General features: G+C 35.6%; 1 protein-coding gene across 4 annotated transcripts in view; it reads right to left on the minus strand.

The window, feature by feature from the left end:
• Positions 1-26,486, minus strand: part of RGS7 (regulator of G protein signaling 7) — a 578,369-nt gene that overhangs the window by 129,122 nt on the left and 422,761 nt on the right. For all 4 annotated transcript variants that reach the window (XM_036869722.1, XM_036869740.1, XM_036869713.1 and 1 more), the window contains 2 exons: positions 13,363-13,469; positions 8,875-8,926 (listed from right to left, as the gene is read on the minus strand). In XM_036869722.1, the coding sequence (XP_036725617.1) occupies positions 8,875-8,926; positions 13,363-13,469 (159 nt within the window). The remainder of the gene's footprint in view (positions 1-8,874; positions 8,927-13,362; positions 13,470-26,486) is intronic.

Consider the following 26,486-nt stretch of genomic DNA (forward strand, 5'->3'; position numbering starts at 1 on the left):
AACATGTAAATTATGTTCTTTACAGGTTTATAGTAGAACATATATAAAATTTAAGAACATGAAAGGCTTACTAGAATTCTGCTTAAACACAATTTTATCTTGTTTCTCTGCCCTTATATCATGCTTTTCCAATTGAGAGTGCCAGGTTTCTCTCCCTTTCCACTCTAGGGCAGCTCCAAAGCTGCCTACAGGGAAATCAAGGGGAAAACAACAACCTCAAAAGACACTAATGGTTGCTTTTCAGATACTCTCCGAAGCCCAGTGCAAAGGGAGAACACATAGAGCAGAAAGAAGCAACTTTATGTTTTCCATTTCTCTTAGATGTTGGCTCAGAGACCATCCCAGGATTAAATACTGAAGAAAGAAAAAAAAATGAAAGAAAGGCAGATACAAAGTAAACAAAAACAACAAGCTTGGTCATGATCTGTTCATTTTTCCCCCTATAAAAATATGGTCTCTGACTGTTGGTCCATCCTATAAGTAGCTTGGAAATTGTTACTGCTGAACAAAATAAAAACCAACAATTCTTCCAGAACTGTGAGAAAAAAAAATTTTTATTGTTGTTTAAGCCACGTAGTCAGTGGTATTTTGTTATGGCAGCCCTAGCAAACCAATAGACATTAAAACCACAGATCCAGGAAACTCATATAACACCAAGCATGATTAATACCAAAAACACTATACCTATATATATCATATTCTAAATGCAGAAAACCAAAGACAAAGAGAAAACCATGAACAAAGCTGGGGTGGGAGTAGGAGGGAACACCTTACATATAGAGGACAAAGGCTAAGAATTACATCAAATTTTCATTTAAAACTCTAGGGCAATCTTAAAAAATTTAAAAAGAAGTATAATTGATATACTTAGATAGGAGAGAAAACTGAATCATATAAAATGCTCAATTAAAATCAGGGAAGGCAGAAAAAGGGTGAAAGAAAAAAGATAAAAATAAAGCAAGACAAAGAAAAAGGGAAATGAATAGAAAACAGTTACAAATATGGTATATATTAATCCAACAATACTAATAATCACTTCTAGTGGGAATGGTCTAAATATAATAATTAAAAGACAAAGACTGTCAGAGTGTACTAAAAACTGGATCTAATTATGTGCTGTCTATAAGAAACCCACTTTAAATATAAAGACACAGATAGATTACAAATAAAGGGGAGGAAAGACATGCCATGTTAACACTCATAAAGAGAAAACAAGAGTAGCTAAATTAATTTCAGACAAAGTAGACTTCAGAAAAAAATTATTAGGAATAAATAGGGGCATTACATGATACAGGAGTTAATTCTCATGAAGACATAAAAATCCTAATGTTTATGCTCTTAACAACAGAGCATCAAAATACTGGAGGCAAAAACTGAGAGACTTAAGGAAAAATAGACAAATAACTATTATAATTGAAGATTTCAACACACATCTATCTGTAGCTGACAGATCCACTGGGCAGAAAAATCGGTGAAGACATAGTTGAACAGAATAGCACCATCAATCAAATGGATCTAATTGACATTTATAAAATACTTCATCCAACAAAAGCTGAATATACAACCTTCTCAAGTTCCCAGGTAATGCACCCAAATGGACCACATTCTAGGCCATAAAACACACTTTAACAAATTATTAAAAGTAGAAATCATACCAACTATACTCTCAGACATCAACGGAATTAAGCCAGAAATTAATAACAGAAACACAGCTAGAAAGCCCTCAAATGCCTGTTATTAAACAACACACTTGTAAATAACATACAGTCAAAGAAATCCCAAGAGAAATTGAAAAATATTTTTGACTAAATGACAATAAAAATACAACTTAATCAAAATCTGTGATGCAGTGAAAGCTGTGCCTAGAGGGAAACTTATAGCATTGAATATATATATTAGAAAAGAATAAAGATCTAAAATCAATAACCTAAGCTTCCAACATAGAAACAAAAAAAAGAAAAAGAAAATATTAAATCCAAGGTAAGCTGAAGAAAATAAATACTAAAAATTTAGAGCAGAAATCAATGACCTAAAAATAGAAGAAGTCATGAACTTGAAAACAGGAAACCAATAAAGTAATTCAACAAAACCAAAAGCTGGTTCTTTGAAGAGATCAATATTAATAAACCTCTAGCCAAACTAAAAGAAACAAGAGAAGACACAAATTACTGACATAAGAAATAAAAGAGGGGCTCTCACTATTGATTCCATTGATTTTAAAAAGATAATAAAGGGATATTATAAACAACTCTAGCTCACAGGTTTGATAAACAGATAAACCTAGATAAAACAGACCCAGTTTTTGAAAGACACAATCTATCAATACCGACACAAGGAGAAAAAGATAATATGAATAGGCTTACATCGATTAAAGAAATTTAATCAGTTATTGATAACCTACCAAAACAGAAAGCACAAAGCTAATATGGTTTCACTGGTGAATTCTACCAAACATTAAAATGGAAGAAATAATACCAATTCTCCACAATTGCTCCCAGAAAATAGAAGCAGAAAGAATACTTCCTAACTTACTCTATGAGGCCAGTATTATCCTAATACCAAAACCTAAAAAGGCATTACAAGAATGGAAAACTACATATCAATGTTCTAATGAACATAAATGCAAAGATCTCCAATGGGGTGGGGGAGGGATAAATTAGGAATTGAGGATTAACAGATGCACACTACTATATATAAAACAGATAAACAACAAGTGTTACTGTTTAGTACTGGGAACCACATTCAATATCTTGTAATAACCTAATATGGAAAAGAATCTGAAAAAGAATGTATGTGTGTTTTTTATATAATATATATATATATATACATGTGTATATAACCGAATCACTTTGCTGTACACATGAAAACACTGTAAATCATCTATACTTCAATTTTAAAAAGATCCCCAATAAAATATTAGCAAATCACATCCAACAATGTATATAAAGAATTATACACCATAGCCAAGTGAGATTTATTCTTGTTATGAAAGACTGGCTAACTAAAAGTCAATTAAGGTAACCCATCATATCAACAGAATAAAGAAGGAAAACCATATGATCATGTCAATAAATGCAAAGAAAGTATTTGATGAAATATAGTACTGATTATAAACAAACAAAAACAAATAAGTAAATAAAACTCTCGAAAAACTAGGATTGGAGAGGAAACTTCCTCAACTTGATAAAGAACATCTACAAAAAACCTAGATCTAATATGATAATAAATGGTTAGAAACTAGATGCATTACTGTTAAGGTGAGGAACAAAGCAAGGATGTCCCCTTGCACCACTCCTATTCAACATCTTACAAGACATTCTAGCTAATGCCATAAGACAAGAAAAAAGGAATTAAAGGTATATAGTTTGAAAAGGAAAATAGAAAACTGTCTTTGTTCACAGATGACAGATACTTGTCTGTATAGAAAACCCAAAGAAACAACTAAAAAACTCTTAGAACTAAAAAGTGATTATAGCAAGTTAATGTTATAAAATTTGCTTTTCTATAAATCAGTGATGAGTATTTGGAATTTGAAATTAAAAATATGATGCCATTTACATTAGCACACAACTGTAAATAGTGTGCTAAATAAAAAGAAAAAGTACTTAGGTATAAATTTAACAAAATGAGTACTAGATCTTTATTAAAAGTCCAAATTCTGATGAAAAATATCAAAGAAGAAATAAATAAATGGAAAGATAATCCATGTTCATGGATAGGAAGACTCAATATTGTCAAGATGTCAGTTATTTCTAATTTGATCTGCAATCCCAAATTCCAGCAGGTTATTTTGTGGGTATTGAAAAACTGATCCTACAGTTTTTGGAAAGCAAAATACCCAGAATATATAACATAATACTGAAGGAGAAGTACAAATTTAGAGGATTGACACTATCCAATTTCAAGACACACTATAAATCTATAGTAATCAGGACAGTGCTGTATTAGAGAAAGAATAGACAAATAGATCAATGGAACAGAATAGAAATAGCCCCACATAAATATAGTCAACCAATATTTGACAAAGGATCAAAGGCAATTCAATGGAGAAAGGATAGTGCTTTCAACAAATGGTGCTGGAACAAATGGACATCCAAGATGTTCTTCAACTGCATTCAAAGACTCAGAAGGAACTAAAGTGAATAAAACTAATCTGAAAAGGCTCCATTCTGTGTGATTCCAACTATATAACATTCTGAAAAAGGGAAAGCTAAGGAGATAGTAAAAATAGCAATGGTTGACAGGGGTTCAGGAGGAGAGAGGGAGAGATGAACAGGTGGAACTCTGGGAAATTTTAGGGCAAAGGTAGATATATGTCATTATACATTTGTGAAAACCCACAGAAGGCACAATACAAAGAGTGAACTCTCATGTAAACTATGGACTTTAGTTAATAATAATATTTCAATATTGGATCATCAATTGTAGCAAATTTACTACACTAATGTGACATATTAATAATAGGAAAGAGTGTGGGTTGTATTGAGGTGGTTTAGGGGAATTCTCCTACTTTCTGTTCAATTTTTTGTATACTTAAAACTGTTCCCAAAACAGAAATTTAAAAAATTCTTCTCTAAAACATGGTTTTAGAAGCCACTAACATCTACTTCAAAAATAGACATAGCAGGGATAGAGTCATCAAAAGTGAACGGCAAAGGTTTTAGGTGTTCTATGTAGGACTATTACATAGAACTGTAGAGGCTCTATTAAAGGTCTTATGAAACAAGCAACTTAAAACTTAAGTGCCAAAGAGAATGAAGTAGGAACCGCACTACACCACACAATTTTATTAATGGGATGAATATTTTGGAAAGCATTTCAGTGTCTTAGGTCAAGAAACAAACTAATTTTTAGAAAAGTGAAGTTCTTCTATTTTCCCCCAAATCTTGAATTCTCAGTTTTTCAATATTATATATCATGGAATTATTAATATACAAAGATTTAAGGCATTGGTATTTTGTCAACTAAGATTTAAGACACAGACATGAAGTTATATATGCTATTAATGTGATTTTGCTCACGCATTTATTTTAAAGTTCACTGATTTCTTGTGTATTCAATCTCTCTAATTAATCATAAATTCCTTGTCATCCATCCCCAAAATGCAGTATTTGGTTATAGCAATCTTTATACCAAAATGTTAACTAACCAACTTAAAATCTGTCCCTGAAGGAAAAAATTACTATTTATCTCAAAGCTGCTGTGATTATTTTATGTTAGCATACAATTGCTATGATTGGCCAACCAGAACTCTAATATTATTTCAGCATGGTTTTGACAGGTGGGACTTAGTGATGTCTAGTTCTTAGGGTCAGTAAGTGGAGTCTCTCTTCCTAGGCTTGAAAGACCTCACAACATCCTGGAGAAAATACAGGCCTTTGGTTGAATGTTTTCGGAGGCACAACCATCATCCTACAAGATAATGCAAGTTCCGGACAATTTTCATTGTTAAAAGGTCCTTATGTTGAGAACACCTCTGCCTTTCTGCAATTGTCATATGTTGGTCTCAGTTGGCCCTAGGATGAGATGAGTATGGCACTTGCCTAGGGTGCAAAAGTCAAGGGAGTGCCAAAAAACTCACTAATCAAGAAAAATAATACTTTAATGTAATATATGAAAAAATAAAACTGCAAAAAATTCTACAATGAACAAAACATAAAAGTATTCAATAAAGACATGCTCCAACAGGGCTAGGATTTGGGTGAAGTGAGTGACGTGAGTCATACAAGTATTGGGTCAGCTCCTGTCTTTATTGGAAATTTTGATTTCTTGGGGTTCAAGTCCTATATGAACATTGGAGATTTAACCCTCAAAAGGAGCCAGACGAAAGACACTGGTCAATGTGTGATCATCTGTAGGAACATCAATGTGCAATGTGTGTGCTTAGAGATACCAGTGAACTTCCTGTCTCTCGCTTCTGTTTTAGTTTGCTACCACCACTACTGTCTCTACTTCTTATCACAGTTCTCTTAAACTTCCTCGTGTCTTGGCCCCCAGCCCTCATGGCAATCCCTTTATACTAGATGATTCTTGATGCAAATACACCTGGGAAGTCCATTCCCGACTCCATTTTAATTGGCTTGGATTGGAATATTTTTTTGTACTTGGGTGAACAATATCAGAAATCTCACACAACTTGATTTTCAAAGTACGGTGTTTTTTCATAGCCCTTTAGTCCATATTGGCTTGTCTTAGTCATTAAACATGATCAACATATTCTATTTTTCTACAAAACCAAGGTAACCATGGAAAAGTGTTTTTCCACATAAACTGACCTAAGAGGTTTATGTTCTGCAGAGACTGCCTAGTAAGTTTGAATTGGTGATGGAAATAGACAGTAGATACTAATAGAATATAAGAAACCATTCTTTAAACCTGCTTTAAGCAATAAACTCCTGTCTGCCCCAAGCTGTCTCAGAATAAACAACCTAAGTAATCACTATTATTTCTATTGGGCCTCACACCCAACTACATCACAGTATCAACATCCTCTTTATAAGCAAGTGTTCATACTTTATAAATGTTCTTTAAATAAACGGTGGTAGAAAATTCGAAGTTGGATAATTTGAGTTGCTTCTATACTTGCACCTAAAAAGAAAAATCATAGAAGACAAAGCATCATTGCCTGTAGGAGTGGTACAGTGTCTGAGATCATTATCATTTCACTTCTTCTCATTTTTTCTATAACTTTTTATTGAGTAATTATTTTATTCTTCACTTGTATATAATCCAAGCAAATGAGACATAAACAGGTATATGTTTATTCAGGGGGGAAAACAAATAGAATAATAAAGACTATGCTTATTTTTAGTTAAAAATTGCAGGCTCTCCAGGTTTCGGGAGAAAGTTTAGAAGATGATTCCCTTTGAAATGGACACCAATAAGAGCTAATGTTAAACTGAATGACATTAATAATTTTGAGATGACTGACTTTGAGGGATGTTCTGTAAATGATTTTCTGTGTAAGCCATGCCATTTCCTTGGCCTTACCACAGAAACATTAATCTACTGTGAAGTGTTGAAACATGAACTGTAATTGGGAACACTAACATATTTATGAAAAACACAAAATATGGACTAAGAGAACATTTAGAATTTGCTTTTCTGTAAGGAACAGAGGCAGTTTACCTGTCAGGCAATAATGATGACGACTGAAAACAATTTTGATTTATTAAGTATGAGAGGAGCAATACCAGTTTTTTTAGGCATATTAATTTGGGTTATTTCAACAACTTTAGAAAGTCAATATTATTATTTCTGCTTGAAAAGTGAGCAGACTGAGGCTCAGAGATGTTACATGCTTGCCCAAAGTCACACAGTTAGTATGTGGTACATCGTTGTGGCAGTATCTGTGGTCAGGTCTGTCTGCCTCCAACACCTGGGTTTTCCTCCATGAGCTCCTTCTCAGGTGTCCAGGTATTTTCTCCACTAGAACTTCATACTCTTTGGTGAAATAATTCCCAGGTATCATCCCAGGTTGGACAAAATACATCACAAAGTTCTCCAACTCAGATCCACAAATCGGCAGTATTTTTTTTTTTTTTTAATTAACTTCTTTCTCCAAGTGCGTCAGTTTTGAAGAATGTGTACCCTGGATGAAAAAAAATCAACATTCCCACTACTGGAAAGGAATCATCTGTTCTCTCTATTAATGGTTCAGTATTCTGGTTTTTAGATTGTCTTCCATAAATTATGTTAGTTTGAATCTTTGGTTGGCACCTGACCACCCTTGGATGAACTATGAAATTCAACGTTCTGAAATGACAAAAATGAGGGATGATTCCATGGGCTTTCCTATGGTTTTCTTACAAAACGTCTCTCCAGGAGCCAACAAAAGCCAGATTGCTGTGAAGTTTCTGTCTTTGAACACGCTGGCACTCTGCCTCAAATGCCTTCTCTGCCTTGTTTCCTGAAAAATCTCCCCTCCTTTAAAATCCAACTCAGATGCCCTCAGTTCTTTTGTGGAATCACTCTGGAAACCCTCAAAGTCACTCTCTTATTCTTTTAAACTTCCATATATTTCACACGTACCACTATTATATTCACTCAGCACTTCACAGCAACTCCTTCTGTATAATTCCCTTTTCTCGTCTAGCCTATGAGTTACTCAACAGTGTAGATAAAGTCAGAGTCTCCTTGTTATCCCAGCACCTACTATAATGCTTTGCACTGGAACAAATCCTCAATGAATACTTGTAGAAATGACATTTAAAAACCATACATACAATATTATTTTTGAAAACTGTAGCCTTCAGGAAGATGTAAGAAGATGAGCAGCTATTAGGGGCCTATTTCCTTGAAGAGCTTAACTAAAATCATGGTTGTTGAACTGAGTTCATTCTAAGTTGACTGAAGTTGATTCACTATGATTAAATTTCCTATTGTATCTTTTCTTTTGCTTGCATTTGGCCTTTCATGTTTAACAAAACCTTCTGCTTATAGAATCATAGGATGCCTCAAATAATAGTGAGAAAAATGGAGTCTGGGAAAGGCAAGGGATTTACCACAAATCATAGCTAAATAGGAGAGGTGAACTAAAACTCTGGCTCTCTGAGCCCCTTTGTTACTCTTTCTAGTAGACCAAGGTGGTACAGAAAAATAATAATAATAACCCCTTTAAGCTTGTTTATAGCTCTTTCATCTATTCAGAAGAAAGTATTTTTTTAATAGTCACAGGGGGCACTATAACATGGAATAAGCTGCCAGCAGGTTTGGTGACTTTCCAAACAAGGCCATTCATAAATTCAATGTTAGAAATATTAGTCCCATACTGAAAACTGTGGTTTTCTTTTCTCAGTGACAAATAATAAAATGCAAGCATGGGTTCATCCATACACACTAGTTGTCAATAATAAAATGAGATATTGCACTGACCATAGTCTGTGTTTTCTGGCTCCCAACAATTTGATGGCCAAAAATAGGGTGTCTGTGGAATGAAAAGAAGTGGAACTTAGGTTAGGCACATAAAGAATTAGTGGGGTTCCTGGTTTATGAGCTGTGTTTATCTTCAGCAATTATCTAGAATAGTGTGCTAACAATGCATGTTTTATTATCCAGAAAAAAGTACTCAGAGAGGCATTGTAAGGTTTTTCTTTTACATTTACTTTGCTAAGCAATTGTTCAGCCTCCAAATAGGTGCAGCACCAGCAGGTATTTAAAACAGTGTACATTTGCTACAATTGTATGTCATCTGACAAAAAGGTAAAAGGACTGATTGCATTATTCAAATAAAAAGTGTTAATCCACAAAGACTGAAAGCAAAGTATTATATTCAGGAAGACTCATGATGAGATATGTTTAAATTTAGCAAATTGTTTTTTATGATTTATGTATTTCATCATTGCCCTCAGTAGATCTACAAGCTCAACCGTCAGAATCTTTCCTTAAGATCTGGCAATCATTTGCTTGGTTCTATTAATTATATAATACAGCTCTCAACATTATCCAGCTAGATTAAAACAACTTTTCCCCCTCACTTTAAAAAATATTTCTTGATAGAGACACTTATTACTCTAAATTTTTAAACTGCACAAGTCAGAGATGATTTTTTTTAAACTAATATCTTAGTTGATTGCTTAACAATAGACAGATATATGATTCTGTGAAATTCTAGAAACTGATTGATGAAACTACAAAGAAAATGTCTGATCGAGAAAACCCAATTATTATCATCAGCATGTTATATTTTCTGACAGGGCTTTTCTAGCCCTGATGGCAGGACATGCTTGGCTCCAGACCCCGAGGATACTCCATCACCACCAGTCTACTCTTTCAAACTGTTTCCTTGGATGGTGATGGCTCTGGGATTCAATGGAACAGTGACTACAGACATCAGCCTTGTGGGCTTAATTATATTTATTAGTCAATTATATTAACAATCTGTTTGTAACAAGCATATTTAGGGTAATCTCTGATTACCTGTTTGATAATTCTGCCTTCTAGAAGAGGGATTCTCAAGGAGGGGAAAAGGGTAATTGGGAGAACTGCTTGAATCTCTGGGAGAGAGCCCTTTCAAACTGTTTAGGACTCCCAGGGGATTTGATTTACCCTCTATGCTTTCTTGGGAATTGCTCCAGTATCATAAAGAAGGCTACTAATACTAATTTTGTATATATGTGAACAAAGTGACAGAAGACATTTAGAGGGTAAAAAAGTTGAAGCATTAGATAAAAGGGGATATCGAGGCTTTATACAGCACCCCCTCCTTGGCAAATGAATCCACTTAACCTAGTCTGAGAGTAAAACTGGGTCACTACTCTAGGAGAACCACAGAGAAACAAAGTAGTTAAAAATCTTCCTTTCATGTGGGCTGCTAGTTTTTGAGATACTTCTCATAGAATGCATTATTCCCTTTGGGTTGCTTCTTTATTTTGGGAGGGGTGTGTGTGTGTGTGTGTGTGCACGCATGCGTATGCATATCTATTTATCTAACTCTAAAAATATATACTCTAGTCAGACTGGTCAGACACATACTTTTTTTCTCAAAGCCACACGGAATGTTTTCAATAGCATTCTTATAATTTTTATTTTTCTATCATTTACTTTAGTGAAAATTTCCTGACTGTAAAAATAAATGAATGAAGCTATTTTATCCTGTGATATTATGTGGAAAAGGCACAAAACCAACACTCTTCACTAATATTGCAAGGTTTTTTTTCTAGGAAAAATATTTTGATTTATAGTAAAAGAAAATTTAAATAACAAACCCTTATAGTTTGTTGGAATTTAAAAATTTACTTTCACAGTTAAACTAGGCTTTAGGACATTTTAATGTATGAGTTTCTCTGCTTTTCAGAGCTTGCTTCTTTAGCCGTGATAAAACAGATCCAAAACTGTCTAGCCATCGCTCGGTAACCTTTGGCACCTATACTAATGTGATGAAAGTCATGAAAGTGACCTGTATAATCATGTCAGAACTCAATTTCAGTTAGCTAAGGAGGATAATTAGACAATTGCAAGTTTACAGTAAATACAAAAATCATATGATTGAAAAATTGAGACAAATTTACTGCAGCATACCAGTGAAATTAAAGTAAGAGTTCTGTTTGCCTCAAATTCATGCCCCAAAGCTTCTTTAGATTCCTAATGATGGTTAGAATCTCAATCATTCACCGGAGCAATTGTAAACACAATATTGCAAGTTTCCTATTTTAATCCATGATTTTTAAAATCCTTCCATGGAGTTGAATTTCAATTCAATGCAATAAAGAACTTAATGCTGCTTGGAACCAACACAAAAATGGAAGTAAACACCTTGAACAATAATGTATTTTCTGTTATTAGAGCTGTTCAAATATAAACTAATTAATGCCTTGGTAGACACTGTAGCAGGAATTAAATTATCCCTGAATTTTCTGGGGTTTCTTTTGTTTGTTTTTAAAACCTTGGTTTTTAGATTGTATGGTTATTAGATTTACAAATATGTCATGTTTCTATCCTATTTTGAATGTGGATGTGTCATTAAAATATCTAACATTTAATATTTAACATTAATTCACGTGATTTAAAAGATTATCTATCATCTATCATCTATTTAGGCATATTGAACTTGATAATCTTCTGCCTATACCTAGTAGTGATGTAATTAGTTTATCATTTGCACTCATTCCCTTGCTTTGTTGTAAAGCTCTTTAAAAACAGTCTCCCCTTTTCTGCAGAATGCAGGGTGATCCATTCCCAGCTTTGCTCATCTTTGACCCATGAGCATGACAATAAAACCTTGTCTGCCTACTAACTTCAGTCTGGGAATGACAAGAGCAGAGTTAAAGGTTGTAAATTATACAAATTCAAGACATCACCACTAATTTTAGGCCATGTCTCAGCTAGTTTGTTTTGAGGGAAATTTTTGAATTAGATAATTGTCAGCAGATAGACTATATTCAATGCTTCCCTTATAAATATTTTATACACAGATGATTTTACTTGTAATATTGATAGCGAAGATGGATAAAAGTTGGTATTTTTGTTAAAAAAATACATTTCATTTAGAATTTGTAAGAATTTTTTAGGCCTAACGTTTACTTAGAGTCTGCATATGAAAAACTTGTATAAGAAAATAAAATTTTATGGAAAATGTAATCCTGCAATAGCAAAGTAACTCCTTTTAAAAAATCAAGAAGTGTTAGTAACACATACATAATTTGTTTGCTAATCACTAATAATTTCTATTTATTAAAATGCTAACTTTAGGACCACAAGTTACTCTAACTTAATAATAAGCTGTTTTAAGCTACCATTACTTTAAATTTAACTCTATAAAGGATAAAGCTTCATTATTTTAAAGCCTTTTAAAATTAAGTGATTCAACTAATTTAAATTGCTTGAATACTTAGGTCAGTATCACAGTTTCAGGAGATTGCTTTATTTACTAGCTATTCAGTGCAGAAAGTCCTATGATTATCTGCCTTGGATAGACGTGCCCTAAGGAAGTGGCAGGGAGAGTGTTCTAGGAGGACAATGATATTTGAGAACAATTTTTTAAAACATATTCCCTCTGTTTTCAACTGCAAAGTCCAAGCAAGTCCTTAGGCATCCAAGTCACTTTATTTAGATATAGAACATCTAATCATTCAGAGCTAGTGAGAAGAATGCTCCAGTGTCTAAAAGCTGGACAATGGGGAGAATCCTCTGAAAATACCTAGAGTTTGAACTCTGGCATTATACGTGCCTTAATTTTCTAGGCTGAAATCTTCCAGTCAGTTACTAATGAACCATAATGTCTAATGAAATGTAGAATACACTTCAGGTAAACCACTGTAAACTCAAGTGTCAACTGAATGCTCAATAACTGAAGTTAGAGTCCACAATCATTTCCTGAAAGATTATTCTTTATAGGTATCTCATTTGAAAATGACCTAGAATGACTCTTGTCAGTTTATAAGTTATCTAAGGTGGCTTCCTGTCTCAGATGAGTATGTGCACGCAAAGCATCATGCATGTCAGTCTTCATAGACTTGTAGAAGGTCTCAGACATGCAGAGGATATGTATTTATTAGCTAAATTCTATCCTGGAGCTTCAAGCATTCCCATGACTATTTGCTTGGACTGTAGATGGCTCTGGATCACGCAGGGTCCAGAGTGTAACAAATTTAGTTACATCTCTCAACTTCCTTCCTAGCAAATAAATGTTACTTACAGATGAACTCTCTCATCTTCCTGAATTCCATTGTGACTGTCTGAATTTTTCTCAAACATTTTATATAAAATATAATTTAAATCATCACGCAATTTAGTTTTCACAAATCATTAGAGTCTAACTAGCTTAAGTCAAAGTAAAATAAGTCATAATTTTCAAAATTTTTGTAAAAACAATGAAAATGCAGACTTGTTTTTACTGTTGAAGAATATTTTTATTAAACTTACTTGGAACCGGTAAAAGGTGCCATCATCCTTGAGTGTGAGGACATGATCCGAGATTGGAAAGAAGTAGCCGTGGGCAGCCATTAGTGTTCCCAAATGGAGTGCCTCCACTGTTTCATGAAAATAAACAAACAAAAAAACACATATAAAAGCTCTCTTTAAAACTGTTGACATATAGCCATGTAGAATTTTATCTTGTTCCTTTTGAACACATTCTTGCATTGGAATTCTCAGCATCCTGAAAAGCCTGTCTTTGTACTTCTTTCAGCTCTTTCACATAAGGTACTAAGATGGCTCTGCTTCCTGGTAGTGACTGTGCAATGACCAACAGTGCATGGCGACCAGCCCATGAGAACATAAAGTTATGGAACATTGAAACTGAAGGTTTTTCTGAAATCACAGAATCTGGTTCCTTCATTTTATAGATGGGACATATTTTGCTATATGTTAATAATCTTCCACAAACAATTTTATTTGGCATTTATATAGCACTTTAAACTTTAAAAAGTGTTCTTGCTTGCATCACCCCCTGCCCTGTAATATGAATATCCAATACTATCAGCAATTTTTCTAATGATGTGGATCATTACTAGAGGCAATGTTAACAGGCAATGTTAAGGCATCTAGAACAATTTATGCTGCGCTAAGTGAGCCTGCAGTCTGTGGTTGGCCAGACTGCTCTAGCTTTTACTACTCTGTATACAGCATTCTACATATGGACTATGTAGAGGTTTATATGACAATGAAAACATTATATTTTCCCAGTAGTCTGGGAAATAGTTGGAACATAATACTGTAATACTCACAATCCTTCTATAGCAGCCAACAGTTTCTTCCAACAAAAGGGTTAATAAAATTTGATCAGTAGAATTATTACTGCAAGTTAGTTTGCTAACTTGAAGCCTAGAAAATATGGAACTATTCAAGATGGCTTTTTAGTCCAACATAAGCATACATGTATATAGAAAATACAAAAAGTTAGATTTATTGATCTGTTGGTATATCTTTATGTACAATATATAGATTTATTTCTATTTTTAGATGAATAGCTAAAATGGTTCTTTAACTCTAGGATGCTTACAGAATTTCCAGGACTATGTGGATCTGTCTCTATCTCCAGCTGTCAATCACTGGTAACTTTGACACTTCAGCTAGTACTGACTCACTAAACTGCTTGCTATGGCCCACCTAAGCATAAGAACCCTCTTCCTCTCCTCACTCCCATGCCTATATTGGCTAATAATAAGATAATTGTTAAATTTTACCTGTAATGGGGTACTACAGTGCCCCTTTTAATTATACCTAGCATCTTGCAAATATTTTAATTGGTAACTTCTTCTACCTCCGGCCTCCACTCCACTGATCTTGTCAATAATAAAGGACAACTGCCAATCATCCTCTTTGTCATGTGTCCAGAAGACTGTTATTAAGTGTCCCAGTCATCTTGTTCACACTCCCAATCAAGTCTCTCCCTGCAAAGAATGTTCTTTTTCTACAAAGGAGGATTTTTTTCATCACTTACGCATCCTTTTAGTTCAAAGTCAAGATCTTCTCAAAGTCTAAGCTGCTTTAAGTATATACCCACATATTCTGTGATTCTTATTAAAGCTCAGGAGGTAGTGTGATATTGTGGGAAGAACAAAACCTTTGGAGATACTCACTAGCTTTCGTTACTTAAATTCTCTGTAACTCTCCTATCCATTAATAAAGGTAATAAACCCACCTTGCAGAGCTGGTACGAAAATCAAATAAGAATATATATAAAGAAGAAGATGGAATAGTACCCTGTGCATAGTAGATACTCGACAGGTGGTAGCTATTGTGCTTCATCACTTACACACTGAATGATTTTTACTTTTCTTTAAAGTACTTTCAGGAAATCCACTTCCATAAATTTGCCTTCAACTAGGCTGAGTGGGGGAGCTGGCAGTCCTAAATAGCATCAGCCAGTTATGTCTTCTTTTTGTGGATTATTTACAAAATTAAAATGGCAATAGGATCTGTGAAGAATGCTGGCCTATAATAATGAGCAGGTGCTTACAGCCTTGGTCATGTTCAGAATCCCTGGGTGTTCCTGTCTGGTAGCACTGGGCAGAGCAATGTATTACATCTGTTTGGGGATTTCAAAGTCAGGTGGCCTACCTATCTTGTTACAACCATCTTTATTCATTTTATTCCAGCAGTCTGTGGCCTAGGAAAATATTATTAGCACTACTTTCCAGAAAGGTAAATTGAATTATGGCACATGAGGAAATTTTCAGAGTATAGATACAAGAAAGGAGAACAGATGCCCAGAAAGATTAATAGTAAAGAGTTTCTAAACTCTAAGCACAGGGAAGAGTGTGACTAAAATAAAACAAAGAAACATCAAAAAACAGGTGCTAATGTGTTGATGAGGATTAGAAAAACATAGTGTAAGTAAATATAGGGAAACTGCAGAAAAGAAAATCAGAAGCAAATGAACATAAGCAAGTTCTTACCTTCCTGTATTCAATAGATACTAATTATATGATAAATCATACATTTCTAGAGGGAAAGATGAATGTCTGCAGGTTTTCTTCACATAACACTACCATAATTAGGCCTGCATAAATGCTTGCTGAAGAGAATAATAAATTAGCAAGTAATCTCGACCTCTTTTTTTCGAGGTACAATACTCCGTTTTTGTTTGGTTTAATGATATATATTCTCATTTTGCAACCCTCCAAGAGATTCTCATGCTCCATAATTTTATTAATAAGGAAAATTGGTTTTGATAGGTTCTTAAAATGCCTTGAATTCAATAGATGTACATTTGTGGCGGTATCAATAAGATCAAAATTTAGTTTCTGCATGGCTCACACATAGTTCGATGTAGAGGTCAAATCAAACTATTTAACTTAATATATAAGAGGACTGAACTTCTAACAAACCTTATAAAATAATTTCAAGGTCATTGGTCAAACAGTAACCTAGAGAGATTTAGATTAGACAAGTTACATGCTCTATCACAGGACCTCCAGAGAACATGACCAAGACAGGATGAAGGGTTAGATGAAAATCAGGGCATCGGGGTGAATTTTCTGTCTCATTTAAGGCTATAAGCTTGACAGGTAGCATAGCAATAGGAAAAGTAGCTACTGAATCAGTATTTACTGAATGAGTGAATAAGTAAATTTATGAATAAATGACATATGGAATATGAAAAACATATACTGCACAAAAAATACTAGTTATCTTGTGTCGTGATGATGAGCAGCTTAAGCTCTGCCAAGATAATTTAGATGTTCATAATATCTTTTCAAAATACGTTTAAAGCTTTTGAGGTGGGACTGTTCTAAGTGTTTTATATGGGAAAAGATAATAGTGATATAAATGGCATAAATGCCACTAAGAGATCTTAGGGTGGGCTTGGGATAGTTTTCTCAAGGTTGAATTGTTCATTGTTAGTAATAAGCATGGAGCTACATTTCCCCGTGATCCAGCTGCTCCTGAATCTCAGCACAGCCTTAATCTAATAAGAAGCTGGAGGACCACTGGCAGTCTTGGAACTAAGTGTTGAAAGAATCTAATGGGTAGTCTATCAAGATCACCCTCCCAATAATGGCACACCAGATAGCCCCACAACATTATGCTTCTTAGCAAAATAATTAGTAATGAATCGTCTTGCACATGTGTTATCCACATCACCCACACAACTAGATAAAGTTCAACAATAAACTTACCATTAAGATTCCAGTTTATTTTTCATTTGGATGTTCAAGCCATGAACAAACCGAGAAGTAAAAATGCATCTCTAAACAACTGTTAACTATGTGAACAGCGTAGTGTAGCTTTGTTAAGCCTGATGTACTCATCGCATTACTTCACCTCAAACCCTTAAACAACAGAATTATCAAAATCCTTTAAAAGTAAAAGGAATTCTGCATGGTGTAATTTGCTTTTGAATCACAACTACTTCAGAAAGTTAATAGGATAAAAAGCATACTATAAAGGAGACTTGTGTGTTCAGTTCTATATTTCCATATGTAGAAATATATATTTCTATATTCAGTTCTGTATTTATAACATATTTTCAGAACTCAGTAATATCTTCTTTATCCAGGGATCCCATAGCAGGTAGTCTCAGCACCTCCCAAATATACCCTATAATTTCACAGTGATGGAACAATGCCTCTGAGTGAAGAAATAATAATAAAAAAATTTCACTAAATCTTATATTTTTATTCCTGTCATGCATTTTTACTTTTATTTTATGTGTATATATTAGTAAATGTGATTGTTTCATTATCAACACAGCATACGTGATGTAGCAAATATGATTAATGTGCGGGGAGAAGTATTTTAGAAGGAAATCCACTCAAAATAGAAAAAAAAAAATGACAGCGGATGATATGACATCAAGGAAAGAAAAACTAAAAAGTAGACAGAGGTAAGTTATTAAATAGTAAAATAACCGACATTTATCATGATGATTCTGAGTCATAAAGGAAAGATTTTGTTAAACTTGTTATTCTCTGTTTAAGAAGACAGGGAAGTGGTCATTAGAGAAATATTTCAAAATATTATACTTTTTTTAGAATAGGCATTTGCAAGGTAAGATTAATCATGTAGAAAAATCACATACACAGAAGATTTTTTTTCTCCAACAAGGCCAAATAAAAGTGAACTATTACTACAGTTAGGGATTTCTGAGGTAGGTATATCTTCTCAATAGTAAGAGTTAGTGAAAGAAGTAAGTATTGGGGCTTTTCTCCTTTTTTTAAAAAAAAAAAATCATTTCCACATAGAAAAATGAAGTGCTGCTTGCCTTCTAGCAATCAAAAATCAGGATTTAGAAGTGTACAATATGGTAAAATAGATTAGATAAGATAAAATAGATTTTATTTGGGAGAAATAAAAACAGAAGCATAATTTATACCAACTTTGAAGCTTACACTAGGTAATTAATGCAAGCAAATAATATTTCCAAACAAAGGAGCACAGTGTGGGGTGAAGCAGCTAGGATGTACAAGCCAGCCACTTGGGTTCAAACTCTGACTCCCGCATGTGCTAGCTGTACGACTGGGGCAGAAGGCTCACATTCTCTGGGCCTCAGTGTCCACATCTGTAAAACAAAGATAATAAAATGCTGATGTTAAAAGTCTGTTGTGAGGAACAATTGAGATAAATGTGCAATGCACTTAAAATAAGGCCAGCCACATAGAAGTGCTCCAAAAATGTGAGTTATTTCCAGTTAGTTGATATTATGAAAGGACACATTCAGTAGCACTTAGTCTAGTGCAAAAGGCAGTGGGGAAACTAGTAGCTGGTATTGATCCAGGCTTCCAGATCATGTTAAACACTTCCAATTGAACACTATTTAAAGTCTTCCAGGTGATCAAACTGGGATCTTTAGTGTACAGATGATGAATCTGCTCTGGAATACACTTACACTTATTCCTAGGCAGCAAAGGACACGACCCAAATCCCAAAGATTTGGTATCATAGTTATAGGAAAAGATTTCCAAAGGTAACATATTCTGCACCCCAGGTTTACAATCTGAAACATGAAAATGCAACAGATCAGTGAGAACTCCCCCAATTCAGGAGCCGGTGGGGGGTGGGGGGGTGGGGGGTGGGGAATGATATGAGGACACACCAAGAATGGCAATGCTGAAAAACAACAGTGACAGAGGAGGCACAGGAACAGCAGTCAGAATGGAGAGGATTTCTTAAGGAAGCATAATATTTTCCCAGGACTCAAAAAAATTAACTCAATAAAAAAATTGGTACTGAAAGTAACAGGATCAAACATCAATGGCCCTTATCGCACACATGGGGTAGAAAAGTCTAGTTGCCTAGTATCAATAAGTATGACACCTTAAGAGATTATTTCAATATGAAGAATAATGCTGAAATTTTTAAAAAGAGAGAGAAAGACCTATGTGATATTGGTGTGGAGAATTGGTTTAAGATCTATGTTATCTGGTAACTATAGGATATCAGCATGTTCATTTCACTGATATAGTATATCCTTCTGTATAACTGGTAGTTCCATCATTGTGTAAAGTGAGCTGCACTTCAACAAAATTCTATTTTATTTATATGTGTGATTAGGTGCTAGAATAGTATTCAGATGAGAGAAAACTCACACTGAGTTTATTCAAGAATAAAGTAAGCAATCTACAACAATCACAAGAGCCAAGGCAATAATAAATGACAGTGGAAAGCAACATTCCCTCTAAAATTCAGTATATATTCTGCAAAGTTTCCACCAGTTAGTCTGGCTGAATGAGTTGGAAGGAAAGTAAGACACTGAACTAACTTTAATAGACAGGGGCTACTATATATAAAAAAGATAACCAGAAAGGACCTACTGTATAGCACAGAAAACTATACTCAATACTTTGTGATAACCTATAAGGGAAAAGAATCTGAAAAAGTATATATGTAAAACTGAATCACCTTGCTGTACACCTGAAACTAATAAAACATTGTAAATCCACTATAGTTCAATTTTTAAAAAGACAGGGAGTTTCTTTAGCTTATTTTACTTCAAATCAAAGACAGCACATGCTACTTAACAAGAATGCGTGCATATCATGGAAAAACATGCTCAACTGCAAGTCATGGGATTTGAATTCCAATCATAGTCTAGTTTCTGTGACTATGTATCTTAAGTTATCTCATTTCTCTGGACCTTAAAGTAGGCATCTGGAAATGCAGGGGTGGATCACTAAACTGTTTCCAACTCTGATTCCATGACATGGTGTGCAGTCAACACTCATGCTGGAAGTTGTGGCAGAGATGCTGCCACACTTATTTTGCCTCTTTGTATCAAATGGAAGTAGATATTTTTCTTTCTTCCTCAGATACTCTTGCCATTGTGCCTGCCCCAATAACACCAACAATAAATTTAAATGTACAATATGAAATACAATAGCAGATTAGAATTTCAGTTGCTTAAAACTCAATCTTATGGTAAATTAAGAGTGATGTGTGCACAGAGCAAATGTAACACTTATTCCAAATAGATAAAAACTGGATTGATGTATGTTCTATCTATATATTTGCAAAAGCTAGCTGTAAAAATGCACACAAATACCCAGTAACTCATGCCATGTGACAGAATGCCCTAAATGCATTTGGTTTGAAAATCAAATGTCACTCCTAAAGAATAAGCCACATAGTGGGATTGCTGGGTGGTATGGTAGTTCTATTTTTAGTTTTTTAAGGAACCTCCATACTGTTCTCCATAGTGGCTGTATCAATTTACATCCCCACCAATCCTGAGAAAACCATAATTCAAAAAGAGTCATGTACCACAATGTTCATTGCAGCTCTATTTACAATAGCCAGGACATGGAAGCAACCTAAGTGTCCATCGACAGATGAATGGATAAAGAAGATGTGGCACATATATACAATGGAATATTACTCAGCCATAAAAAGAAAAGAAATTGAGTTATTTGTAGTGAGGTGGATGGACCTAGAGACTGTCATACAGAGTGAAGTAAGTCAGAAAGAGAAAAACAAATACTGTATGCTAACACATATATATGGAATCTTAAAAAAAAAAAAGGTCTGAAGAACCTAAGGGCAGGACAGGAATAAAGATGCAGACATAGAGAATGGACTTGAGGACATGGGGGGGGGGGAAGGGTAAGCTGGGACAAAGTGAGAGAGTGGCATGGACATATATACACTACCAAATGTAAAATAGATAGCTAGTGGGAAGTAGCTGCATAGCACAGGGAGATCAGCTTGGTGCTTTGTGTCCACCTAAAGGGGTGGGATAGGGAGGGTGGGAAGGAGATGCAAGAGGGAGGAGATATGGGGATATATGTATATGTATAGCCAATTCACTTTGTTATAAAGCAGAAACTAACACACACACACACACACACAAAGAATAAGCCACATAGTCTTCTGATATTACCTGCTCATGGTACTACTTTTTTAAAATCACTATTCCTTAATGATATTTAAACCATAATGAAATATAAAGCTAATTTCAAAGCTATATACCCTTGGATCATGGAAATAGTCAGTTATTATGAAATTTCTAAACAAAACAAGATAAAATTTCCTTTCATCTGTATTTTGCAGAAATCATTGCTTCAACTGGGGGTGTAGTGTGGGATATCAGGACTGATGTCAGCAACTGTTTAAATAATCGTTACAACATTCAAAGCAAAAAAATTCCAGTTTGCATAAGTACATGTACTTATCAGTTTTCTTTTCTTCTCTCTGTGTTTATATACTGGTTTATGTGTGTGTTGGAAACAAGTTAACCTGCAAACAAGTGACGTCTAGAATTCTAATACACAATATATCCCATGGATCTAATCAATAGAGATACTCTTTTGCAAAGAAAACATTTGGAGATTAGAGGAAGTAAATTTATTAAAATGAGATGTATTAAAATAATTTTTCTTTTTGCTGTTTTAAAATCAGCACAAATTTCCATCAACAATTTTCATTTTAAATATTGAAACTATGATTATTGCATAACACTAACAATAAGGCAGGTTCAGAAACATAAAGAAGAAATATGGATGAGCTAATAAAAGGATTAACACCCCTCCATAAAATTATTTTCTATTTTTGCACAATAAGCCAGAATTTATAAACACCAGATATTTTTAAAGGATTAAAATCAATCAGCCTCTAAAAAGTATATGGTTTCATAATATTCTTCTAATAAAGTATATAGAGTAGAAGACTCTATTGCCAGAATTCAAATCAAGAAATTCTAGAGGAGTGGCCAAGATGGTAGGAGTAGGAGGACCCTGAGCTCACATCCTCCCATGGGCACACCCAAATTACAACTATTTACAGAGAAACTATTGATGAGAAAAAACTGGAAGGCTAGCAGAAAACATCTTCTACAACTAAAGATATAAAGAAGGAACAACAACAGATGGGTAGGAGGGGCAGAGACCCAGTATAGTCAGGACCCACACCCCTGGGTGGGCTACTCACAAATGGCATGATAATTACAGTTGCAGAGGTTCTCCCCAAGGAGCTAGTGGTCTGAGTCCCACATTGGACTCCCCAGTGCAGGGGTTCTGCACCAGGAAGACAAGCTCCCAGAGTATTTGGCTTTGAAGGCCAGTGGGTCTTACTTTTGGGAGAGCCAGAGGACTGTGGGAAATAGGGAATCACTCTTAAAGGGTGCACACAAAATCTCACATGCTCTAGACCCAGGGCAGAAGCAGTAATTTGACAGAAGCCTGGGGCAGACCCACCTGCTGATCTTGGAGAGCCTTCCGGAGAGGCAGGAGGCAACTAGAGCTCACCCTGGGGACACAGACAATGGCGGCAGCCATTGTGGGGAACTTGTTCTGTCACATGGACACTGGTGCTGGTAAGCCCCATTTTAGAATCTTCCCTCTAGCCCCAATTAGTACCAGCCCCAACCCCTCCCACCAGCCTGTCTGTACCAGAACTGGGACACCTCAGTCCAAGCAACTAGCTAGGCAGAGACACAGCCCCACCAAACAAGCAGGCTTGCTGCCTTAAGACCTCCTAAGTCCACAACTTCCCCGAGACCCAGCAATGTTGACCAGAGGTCCCAGGACCAGGCCCCTCATACCAATGCACTAGCACTAGCCCCGGGACCCCCAGGGCCCTGCAGCCAGAGACCTTGGGACCTGGCTCTGTCCACCAGTGGGCCGGCACTAGTCCTAGGACCACCATCACCCACAGTGGATAGGCACCAGACCCAGGACCGCCTGGGGCCCAGCCCCACCAACCAGTGGGCCAAAAAACTCCAGGACCCCAGCGTCCTACAGTCCAAGACCCCAGGACCCAGCTTCACCCACTAGTGTGTTGGCACTATCCCAAGGACCTGATTTTACCTACCAGTGGGAGGGCATCAGCCTTGAGACTCCTTGGGTCCTGGCTGTGCTCAACAGCAGGCCAAGACCAGTTCCAAGACACCTTGGAACCCCAGCCATATTGGGATCCAGACCCTCTCACCAATAGGCCAACACCAGCTTTGGGACACCCTGAACCCCACAGCCAGCTGTATCAGGAACTGGCCCCACCCTCAAGCAGATCAGCACTAGATCCAGGACCCCCAGCCACGCAACTCTCAACTCTAGAACCTGGTTCCACCTACCAGTTGGCCAACACTAGCCCTGCTACACAACTGGGGCCCCAGAGCCAGCAGCCTTGTGACCTGGCCCCTCCAACCAGTGGCTGGCAGCCTGTGCACAAGGCAGGCCCTGGCAACCACCCAGACCAGTACCAGCCATGCTCACCAGACCACCCACAGTAGTCAGCTCATTACAACAGAAGGACCCATGCAGCCCAAAGAGGGGGCACCCCTAGAGCATATAGAGCTGGTGATAAGAGAGGAGTGCATTGCTGGGATGCACAGGATGTCTCCTACAAAACGTGACTTCTCTGAGGTTGGGAAATGTAACCAACCTACCAAATACACAAAAATAATAAATTAGGCAAAATTAGGTGACAGAGGAATATGTTCCAAATGAAGGAACAAGATAAAACCCCAGAAGAACTAAGTGAAGCGGAGATAGGCAATCTACCAGATAAAAAGTTCAAGGTAGTGATTGTAAAGACTTTCAAAGAACTTGAGAAAAGATTAAATGAATAGAGTGAGAAGTCAAAACTTTTTAACAGAGTTAGAAAATATGAAGAAGAACCAGAGATGAAGAATACAATAACTGCAATGCAAAATACACTAGAAGGAATCAACAGTAGATAGATAATAGGGAGGAACAGATCAGCAAGCTGGAAGACAGATATTCAAGCTGAACAGAAAAAAGAAAAAAAAATAGAAATGAGGTCAGTTTAAAAGACCTCTGAGACAACATCTAGCATACTGACATTCTCATTATAGGGGTCTCAAGGGGGAGAAGAGAGAGAGAAAGGAGCAGAGAACAGATTTAAAGTCATAATAGCTGAAAACTTCCCTAACCTGTAAAAGGAAACAGACATCTATGTCCAGAAGCACAGAGACTCCCAAACAGGATCAAGCCAAAGAGGACCACACTAAGGCACATTGTAATTAAAATGGCAAAAATTAAAGATAAAGAGAGAATAATTAAAAGTAGCAAGGGAAAAGCAACAAGTTACATACAAGGGAACTCTCACAAGGGGAACTCCCGCAAGGCTATCAGCTGAATTTTTAGCAGAAATTCTTCAGGCCAGAAGGGAATGGCACCCCCAACATCAAAACAATGAACATAATGGCAATAAAAACATACATATCAATAATTACTTTAAATGTAAGTGGACTAAATGCTGCAATCAAAAGACATAGAGTGGCTGAATGAATACATGTGCATATATATGCTATCTACAAGCAAACTCACTTCAGATCTAAAGGCACACACAGACAGAAAGTGAAGGGATGGAAAAAGTTACCCCATGCAAATGGGTATCAAAAGAAACCTAGGGTAGCAATACTTATATCAGACAAAATAGTCTTTAAAACAAAGACTGTAACAAGAGATAAAGAAGGACGTTACATAATGATCAAGGGAGCAATCCAAGAAGAAGATGTAACAATTGGAAATATATATGTACCCAACATAGGAGAACCTAAATACATAAAACAAATATTAACAGACACAAAGGAGAAATTAACAGGAACACAATAAAATTAGGGGACTTTAACACCCCACGTACATCAATGGACAGATAATCCAGACAGAAAATCAATAAGAAAACATTGGCCAAAAATGACACATTAGAATAAAATGACTTAATAGATCTATATAGAACATTCCATCCAAAAGCAGCAGAATACACATTCTTTTCAAGTGCACATGGAACATTCTCCAAGGTAGATAACATGCTAGGCCATCAAACAAGTCTCAGTAAATTTAAGAAAACTGAAATCATATCAAGCATCTTTTGTGACCATAACACTATGAGAGTAGAAGTCAGCTATAAGAGAAAAACTGCAAAAAACACAAACATGGATGCTAAAAAATATGCTATTTAACAACCAATGGATCATTGAAGAAATCAAAGAAGAAATAAGAAAAATACCTGGACACAAATGAAATAAAAAACACAATGATCCAAAATCTATGGAACACAGCAAAAGCAGTTATAAGAGGGAAGTGTATAGTAATACATACCTCATGAAACAAGAAAAATCTCAAACAACCTAACCTTACACCTAAAGAACTAGAAACAAACAAACAAACAATACCCTACATTAGTAGAAGGAAATAAATCATAAAGATCAGAGCAGAAATAAATGAAATAGAGACCACAACAATAGAAAAGATTAATGATTCTTTGAAAAGATAAACAAAATTGATAAACCTTTAGCAGACTCATCAAGAAAAAAAGAGGGCCCAAATCAATAAAATCAGACATGGTGAAAAAGAAGTTACACTCAACACCACAAAAATACAAAATATCCTCAGAATGTAAAATCTCCCAAGACTTATCAGGAAGAAACAGAACATATGAACAGACTAATTACCAGTAATCAAATTAAATCAGTAAAAAGAACAAAACAAAACAAACAAACAAAAACTCCCCCAAAACAAAAGTTCTGGACCAGACAGCTTTACAGGTGAATTCCACCAAACATGTAGAGAAGAGTTAACCCCTATCCTTCTCAAACTATTTCCAAAAATTTCAGAGGCAGGAATGCTTCAAAACTCATCCTACAAGACAAGCATCATCCTGATACCAAAACCAGACAAAGACATCACAATGGAATAAAAGAACAAACTTAACAAAACAGAAACAGATACAGAGAACAAACAGGTGATTGCCAGAGGGGAGGTGGGCAGAGAAGGAGAGAAATAGGTGAGGAAGATTTTTCCATCTGTGTTCATCAATGATATTGGCCTGCAATTTTCAGTATTTGATACCTGTCTTTCTCCCATTCATCACATCCAGTCCATAAGAACATTCTGATGATTCTATCTGATGAGCTCAGAATCTACCTATTTAATAACCACTTCTGCCGTTACCACCTCAATCCAATCTGGTATCACCTTTTAGCTGAATCACTGCAATAACATTTCAATGAGTTTCCATTCATGCCCTGCTCTTTTCCACAGTGATTATTTAAAAATGTAAATCAGGTCATGTCACTCTTACTAAAATCCTCCAATAATTTTTCATATTTCTCAGGATAGAGTTCAAAGTGCTTGCTTTGGCCTTAA

This window comes from Balaenoptera musculus, chromosome 1, assembly GCF_009873245.2.
Source record: "Balaenoptera musculus isolate JJ_BM4_2016_0621 chromosome 1, mBalMus1.pri.v3, whole genome shotgun sequence".
Lineage (NCBI taxonomy): Eukaryota > Metazoa > Chordata > Mammalia > Artiodactyla > Balaenopteridae > Balaenoptera > Balaenoptera musculus.